The sequence below is a fragment of the Anarhichas minor genome, unplaced genomic scaffold (genome assembly GCF_050575085.1).
Source record: "Anarhichas minor isolate MPS153535 unplaced genomic scaffold, ASM5057508v1 ptg000038l, whole genome shotgun sequence".
Lineage (NCBI taxonomy): Eukaryota > Metazoa > Chordata > Actinopteri > Perciformes > Anarhichadidae > Anarhichas > Anarhichas minor.
The window spans coordinates 2,736,914-2,745,000 of record NW_027466484.1 but is presented as its reverse complement, the minus strand read 5'-3'; the positions used below and the strand labels follow the sequence as shown (position 1 = coordinate 2,745,000).

At 43.2% G+C, this 8,087-nt stretch overlaps 1 protein-coding gene across 5 annotated transcripts in view; it reads left to right on the top strand.

Annotated features, from left to right (window-relative positions):
• Positions 1-7,458, top strand: part of LOC142967791 (RING finger protein 145) — an 11,968-nt gene extending 4,510 nt beyond the window's left edge. For all 5 annotated transcript variants that reach the window (XM_076107379.1, XM_076107376.1, XM_076107375.1 and 2 more), the window contains 4 exons: positions 2,211-2,393; positions 2,512-2,659; positions 3,408-3,764; positions 5,231-7,458. In XM_076107379.1, coding sequence (XP_075963494.1) covers positions 2,211-2,393; positions 2,512-2,659; positions 3,408-3,764; positions 5,231-6,118 — 1,576 coding nt within the window. In that variant the 3' untranslated portion in view covers positions 6,119-7,458. The remainder of the gene's footprint in view (positions 1-2,210; positions 2,394-2,511; positions 2,660-3,407; positions 3,765-5,230) is intronic.
• The last annotated feature ends 629 nt before the right edge of the window (positions 7,459-8,087 follow it).

Here is an 8,087-nt window from a genome sequence, read left to right as displayed (position 1 = left end):
CGTTGGTCCACATTTCAACCTGCCAAATGACATATGATCTAGTAAACAGATGCTTATTTACACGTCCAGCAGTTATGGAGGAAAGTTATTATTCATTTTGAATTTTTATTTGGTTTTCTTTCTATTTGCACCTTTTTAAAAGCAAAGTTCCATCGTGCTTCACAGGATATAAGAAACACACACATCCAGCTGTACACATATACAAATACACACTCTGGTCTTTACTTGACTTTATTGTATTTAGTTTGTTTAGTTTGTTTACTGTTGTTTTATGGTTTTATCAAGAAACTCTCATTTGTTTGTTTTTGTTTGTTCTTTCAAAGGTAACTTTATTATTGTACAAATACAAAATCCAAAAGTAACAAATATCTCCATGTTGCATACTTTCAAGAAGAACAGACAGAACAACAGATAAATACATAAATAAAAGCCCCCCGACCGCCTTACGAGTAGTTGTTTTTAAATGTGCTCTGTACATAAGCGTGACTTGATTGCAGACGACACACATAAATGGTTAGCAGGTCGGTAGAGTTGGTGGAGTCGGTGGAGTCGGGTTTTGGAGGTCGGTGGAGTTGGTAGAGTCGGGTTTTGGAGGTCGGTGGAGTTGGGTTTTGGAGGTCGGTGGAGTCGGGTTTTGGAGGTCGGTGGAGTTGGTAGAGTTGGTGGAGTTGGGTTTTGGAGGTCGGTGGAGTTGGTAGAGTCGGTGGAGTTGGTGGAGTTGGGTTTTGGAGGTCGGTGGAGTTGGGTTTTGGAGGTCGGTGGAGTCGGGTTTTGGAGGTCGGTGGAGTTGGTAGAGTTGGTGGAGTTCGGTTTTGGAGGTCGGTGGAGTTGGTAGAGTTGGTGGAGTTGGGTTTTGGAGGTCGGTGGAGTTGGTGGAGTTGGTAGAGTTGGTAGAGTCGGTGGAGTTGGGTTTTGGAGGTCGGTGGAGTTGGGTTTTGGAGGTCGGTGGAGTTGGTGGAGTCGGGTTTTGGAGGTCGGTGGAGTTGGTGGAGTTGGGTTTCGGAGGTCGGTGGAGTCGGTGGAGTTGGTAGAGTTGGTAGAGTCGGTGGAGTTGGGTTTTGGAGGTCGGTGGAGTTGGTAGAGTCGGGTTTTGGAGGTCGGTGGAGTTGGTAGAGTCGGTGGAGTTGGTGGAGTTGGTAGAGTCGGGTTTTGGAGGTCGGTGGAGTCGGTGGAGTTGGTGGAGTTGGGTTTTGGAGGTCGGTGGAGTTGGTAGAGTTGGAAGAGTCGGTGGAGCTGGGTTTTGGAGGTCGGTGGAGTTGGTAGAGTTGGTACAGTCGGTGGAGTTGGGTTTTGGAGAGAGTGCTGTGGATGATCTCATGTCTAGACGTCTAGACGTGATATAAGGATGTAAGAGTATGAAGAGGAAAGCCTGTGTGGGAGCTTGTGCGTGATAAGCAGTATCTTTAAATCTATTCTACTCTACAGGAAGTCATTAAAAAGATGCAGAGATTATAAAGACGTTAGATTAACAGCCTGGAACAGGGCTGCTTGGTGTTTGTGTCCGCCTGATGATTGAAAGTCCAATATTCACTCCTTTTAGCACTTCTGTTGGTCTCCACCCCCTCCTGAGGGAATATGTTTCTCTTTAGCTGCTAAATGCATCAGTCTGTTCAGCAGCTAGTCGCTAACTGTGTCTGTCTGCTGGTAGTGTACGCAGAGTATTTAAAGACTAAAGAATGAACCAAACTGATGAAGTTCAGATCAGACGGACAAACAATGAGCTGAAACTCACAGAGCTTCAGATTATGAGTGGCTCCTAGAAAACAGAAGATTTAAGTATATTTACGTCCAATATTTCTGTGTTATTGTCCTCCTGTTCTTACTCATCTTTTCATTATATTATTCTCTAATTAATTACTATTTGATGTTCTTTGTACCGTCTTTTCAGTATATTTGATATGTGGATGTAAAGCACACTGAGCTGCCCCTGTGTTGTGGCGATAGCCTCTCTCTGATGGTGTCAGTCACCACTGGGGGGCCATCAAGTGGCTGCAGACGATGCAGATGATTCCAAAGATAAATTGCTTGTAACTGTGCTCCGGGGAGGGCTACTTGAAAAGATTCCCTCCCTTTGTTTACTTCCCAGTAAACTACAGGTCTAGAGTCAGAGAGCTGCCCCTCTGTGCTACGTGTGCTACGTGTGCTACGTGTGCTACGTGTGCTACGTGTGCTCTATGAGGATTCTAACTAGTTACCCTCCTCTTCTTCAGAGGTGTGACCGAGGGCGTCACTCTGCTGCTGCTCGCTCTGCAGACGGGCCTGTTGGATATGCAGGTGCTGCAGCGCACCTTCCTCCTCAGCATCATCCTCTTCATCGTGGTGACTTCAACCCTGCAGTCTATGATTGAAATAACAGACCCGGTTATTCTGGCCCTGGGCGCGTCCCGCAACAGGTAACGGCAACACAAGCAGCTGACCAAGTGAAATATTCTATATGAACGAAGTACAAAAGTCTTTCAGAAGTTCTGAGAGGATTGTGCGTTGTTCTCTTGGTTTCCTCTGTGCTTCTAGGAGTGTGTGGAAACACTTCCGTGGCCTCAGCATGTGTCTGCTTCTGCTGGTTTTCCCCGTGTTCATGGCTTATAAAATCTCCCAGTTCTTCCACATGGACTTCTGGCTCCTTATACTGGTGTCGAGCTGCATGCTGACTTCCCTTCAGGTATTACTTCATGTGTCTTTAAATGAAATGACTTATAAACTTGCAACGTATAAAGCTACTTTGGCATTAAATACTACGTTTTTTAATTGTCAGACATATTCCATCACTTCTTCTTGGCAATTATTTTTGCAATCTGCTCAATCAAGGACAGCAGTTTGAATGACACTTAAAATACTCAATCAGTGGCGTTTCAGTCGGTGAATTATTTATATTATATTATTTCATGAGGATGTGGAGAAGACAGCGAGAGAAAGTAGCCGACTTGGTACCTCTGACAAATTGTAATGCCACTTTTCAATCGTATACACCGATCTTAATGAATGCATAGTTTAATTGTTTAGAAGCGGAGGCTAGTGGTTGTAAAAGGTACATGCAGTAATGCAACCGGCACTTATGGAAAGCTCTGCCTAAACCTTTGCAGCTCAGTGAAGAACCTCGGTCCTAACGCCACAGTAGTTGTGCTTTACTTCTAACTCTCGATGGGTGACCGTGTGTGGAGTCATGCTACTGTAAACCTCTTTGGATCAAGTTGTTCCCTGAAGCCTCCGTGTTTAGAATGAGATAAATCCTGACTGTGACGCCCCACAGTGGCCGCTGTTAGAATCACATGAAATATGTTGTAATCACATCATAATTCTACACATAGCAGCTGTAAAGTAAACAGCTCTCTAAAGTCCTTCCATTAAACATTGGGAGTCGCATCACATCCTCCATAGAGTTGATTGTTTGCACTGTTCCCTTGGTCCAGGTTACAGGCACGATGCTGATCTACTCCCTCTTCATGGTGGAGCTGTTCCGCAGCGACCCCATCGAGAGCCTGGACGAGGTGATCTACTGGGTGAACGCCGTCAGCAGGGTGCTGGAGTTCGTGGTGGCGCTCTGCGTGGTGGCGTACGGCACCTGGGAGTCGCTGTTTGGCGAGTGGAGCTGGATGGGCGCCTCAGTCATCATCATCCACTCTTACTTCAACGTCTGGCTCAGAGCTCAGTCCGGCTGGAGGAGCTTCCTGCTCAGACAGGAAGCGGCGAAGAAGATCAACTCGCTGCCCAGAGCCACGGCTCAACAGCTGCAGCAACACAACGACGTCTGCTCCATCTGCTTCCAGGTCAGTCACACAACATACTGTAACATCCAGCGCCATGACAGCTGCTCTTAGACATGGTGAAGTGTCCGCACTAAGCCGTACAGGCGGTGAACAGGCGGTGAACAGGCGGTGAACAGGCGGTGAACAGGCGCTGTACAGGCGCTGTACAGGCGCTGTATGTGTTTCAGAATTACACGGCTGTACCCAATAGTTTGAAGCTTCATTCATAATGTTGACATTCAATATCCAAATCTACATTCCAATGCTGAGCAGCTCCTTTTTATCTTTATCTTTCATGTCTATTCATTCTGTTTAAACACAGCTGCAGGTAAATATTAGGCGACACTAATATTAGTATTCAATCTGTCTTTGTTGGCGTTTAGTTTTTCAAAAACAACATTCTTGCTTCACGCTTGTCCCAGTTAAAGTAACTCCCTGTATTAAAGGAGAGGTCTAACAGCACCATAAATTACATCTATATAACTACAATAACCAAACATGTGTTCCTTACTAAAATATCAAAGATTCATTTCTTCCAGTGTTGACTTCCACGGTTCATAATGAAGCGTTCACTCTTATTTCAGACTTCTTCATCGATGTTTTACTGAAGTGCACGTTGAAGTAATTCATTGTTTTGTGCGTGTTTCTCCGTTAACTTTGATCCGACAAAACAAAGACGCCTACAAGCAGTTTATTTTGAAAGGACATTCTGTCTTCCTTGTTATCACACAGAGTGAGTCAGCAGCAAACAGAGACACACAACTAAACATAAGACTGGCATGTTTAGATGTTTAGCTTTCCTCTACCGGGGGTGTAAGGACTTGTTAGACTAGAGTGTGTACCAAGAGGACGGTCATTATCCATATCCCAAAAACATATTCATCCCCAAAATATCATCACAATATCAACATGAGGGCAGAGTTGAACCTTTAGAGTGTTAATATAGTGAGCGCGTGAGGCATCGAGCAGCTTACGAACATTATGTGACCCAGCTCCCCATCTCTCCGTGCGCTGCCGACGCACCAATCTCTGGCCTTCAGCCGTGTTTTCAGTTCAAACCGGTTCATGTTTGTTTGTGTTTTCTTTGTCCGTGACATCGAGCAGCTACAGAAAACCTTGCTAATAACAGAGAGCATATATAGAAAAGATCAAATAATAAAGGACCTTATTGATCCCCACTGAGGATAATTACTTGTTCCATCAGCACAGAGACGGCTGAGAGCTCAGCAAACATTAAAAACTCTGAGTGTTCATGAATAAGAGATTAATGAAAAGAGATGACATTAAAAAACAATATTACGATACCTTAGACTGCAAATATCTGTGCAAAAGAGTAGTGCAACTCTGGCTGACATGTGTGAACTGTAAAAGCTGTATATTGTAAGTATACTGTATGTATATAGTGTACATACATATATGTGTGTGTGTATAAATAGTATTAAAGATATGTCACAGGTATTGTAAAACACGTCTCCTCCTCCTCACAGGAAATGACGGCGGCTGTGATCACGTACTGCGGACATTTCTTCCACGGCAACTGCCTCCGCAAGTGGCTGTACGTGCAGGAGACCTGCCCCATGTGCCACCAAACGGTCCGACCCACCCAGGTCACGGGTCAGAGCCCGACTTCAGGCGACGCCCCGGCAGCTCAAACTCAGAGGGACGCGGGGCCGGAACCGGCACCGGCTGCTGAGCATCAAGAGGGAGATCAGAACCAGGACAACAACGGCCCGGCCCAGGAGACGCAGAGCGATGCTGTGACTCCTGATCCCACCGAGCAGCAGGAGGAGACTAACGGCTCTGAGGATGGAGATAAAGACCAACCGGCTGATGCTGACAGGGACACTGTCCAGGGTCTTCGTTTCAGCTCCAGTGGAGACTTTGTTGGATTTGTCAGCCCAGTGTCAAGCTGCTCTTCAGGGGACATTTCTAGTTCCCATGTGCTGCTGGGTAAAAGCTCTCCTAACGTGCACAGCGAAGGCGAGGAATCGACTCTTAATGCAGTGAATGAGCAGACGGTGGACGACCAATCTGACTCTAACGGAGCAGACGGCAGTACTGTCTGTCCTGGAGAGCCACAAAACGTCAATGGGGATAAACATGGCCGCTGTGAAGGCACATCTACATCATGGAAGAGCCTTGACTCGCCAGAATCCAACAGAAACCACGAGGCACCTGGTACGAGCCGTGTGGATCGCAAAACCTCCGTCAAATCATGTCATGAAAACTCCGAACTCTTCGACTCCATTGACGATCCTCGGAGTCATAAAGGTAACAGCACATATTCAGACTTGAAGCTGGACGCACTCGGAGAGGACGAAGCCGTCCCACAGACGTCCACCTTCTCCTGCACAAGCACAGACAGCAGCGACTGACGGCCCTGCACCATCACTGGTCCTCCATCACGGGGACTCGCAGCACATTTGCCTTCTCTCTGGGAACCAATGGAGCAATGTCTTGTTACCAGACAGTGTCATGAATGTGCTCCAATTTAGCAAATAACATGCGTCTGGATTGACTAAATGGTACCCTCATTGTACAACTGTAAAGAAAAAATATAATCCATAGAAATGATGTGTAACTATTCAGCAATGATCTTGCATCAATATTTACCAAACTCTAGCAGGTTACAAGTAAAGATATTTCCTTTGAGAGATGATTTAATCTCATGTCTTCAGTCGTTCCCGTTGTACTCATGTATTGAGCTTTTGTGAAAGCGTTTGTCTTTGTTAATCATGACTCAGCCTTTTATACTGCGACGGTTCTCCGTCTCCCAGTATTTAATAACTGCTGTGAACAAGTACTGTAGTTTCAAAATGAATACATTCATGAGCAGTGCACAGGGAGGTTGACATCACGCGCCAGAGTTATGAAGTCATAACAGAATATTGAAGCTAAGAGAGCCCAGACTGTTGTTTGTGTGTGATATGTTGATTGTGAGATAATAAAATATTCAGCATCTCTGGATCATTTCACACATCTACAGTGAAGCAGAATCCCTGAATAATAGAAATAGTATTTCTCTTAAATATGTTATTTGATATGCGATGTGCTCCCTAACTGCAGTAATGTAGAAAGGATTTTATTTATTTTGTTTTTAATCTTTGCTGATTTTTATTTTTGTTTAAGTCTAACTTTTAACATGGAATTTCATAATGAATTAAATTAAGTTAAAATGTGAGCCATGTCATTGCCAGACGTTAGCGCTATATCAGCAGAAATAATGAAGTGTCTCTGTTATTTAGTCCACACTCACTGATATAAATGGGGTGGACAAAATAATAGAAACACCTGTGAGTATAAACCAGGACAATTGAAACAGCTCATTGAATCAACGCCTCCGTCACTGTTGTTAGACTGCATTAGTGTTTGTTAGGCGTACCTAATAAACTGGCAACTGAGTGTGTATTTTATGGTGTGTCATCCACATAAAATAGACGAGGGCTCCAGTTAACGACTATTTTCATCGTCGATTAATCGTTTTAATAGTGAAATGTCCCTCAAGACATTCAGTTTACAATCATACAAAACGACGACGTGCAGAAGATCTTCACTGGAGAAGCTACGACCAGACAATGTTTACAAGTAAAAGTCCTGCATTCAAATGTCTTCGTAAGTGAAAGCAGAATATTTGCATCAAAATAAACCTTGAAGTCCCAAAAATAAAATTTGCAAAAATGGCCAATTTCAGAATAATAAATATATTTGATTATGATTTCTGATGCATTCATGTGTACATCACTTTATTGTTGTAGATGGTAAAGGTGGGTCTATTTATATAATGGTGGGTAGCTTGTGCAATTAAGTCTGATCGATATGATATATGTGACATTACATTTATTGTGTTAATCTGAATCTGGAAAGTAAAGTTATCAAATAATAGGAGTAAAAAGTACAATATGTGCCTCTGAATTGTGGAACAGAATTATAGTGAAAAATACTCAAAGCACAAGTAGCTACCCTCAAAATTGCAATTAAGTACTTTCCTCTAGTTAGTTATACTTAAGATATATTACACCACTTTATTTTCACGTAAATATCTTTTGTACATTTACCAAAGCAAGTACAAGTTGCATAATAGTCCAATCTTGTTAAGATTTACGTATTCTTTTAATTTAACATTGCAAGCACTATTTTACTTCTTCTATTCAAGTGATCTTATAATAAGCCTGTTGATGGGTTAATTTAAAGGCTTCGTGCTGTAGCAAGTTAAAAAGGAAACAAGTGCAGTTTTGTATGCTGTGATTGTTTAAATATTTGAATAAATAATTCATACATTTATAATAATACTATGTATTTATATAATAAACATATATGTAATAATATATAAATAATATATTATTA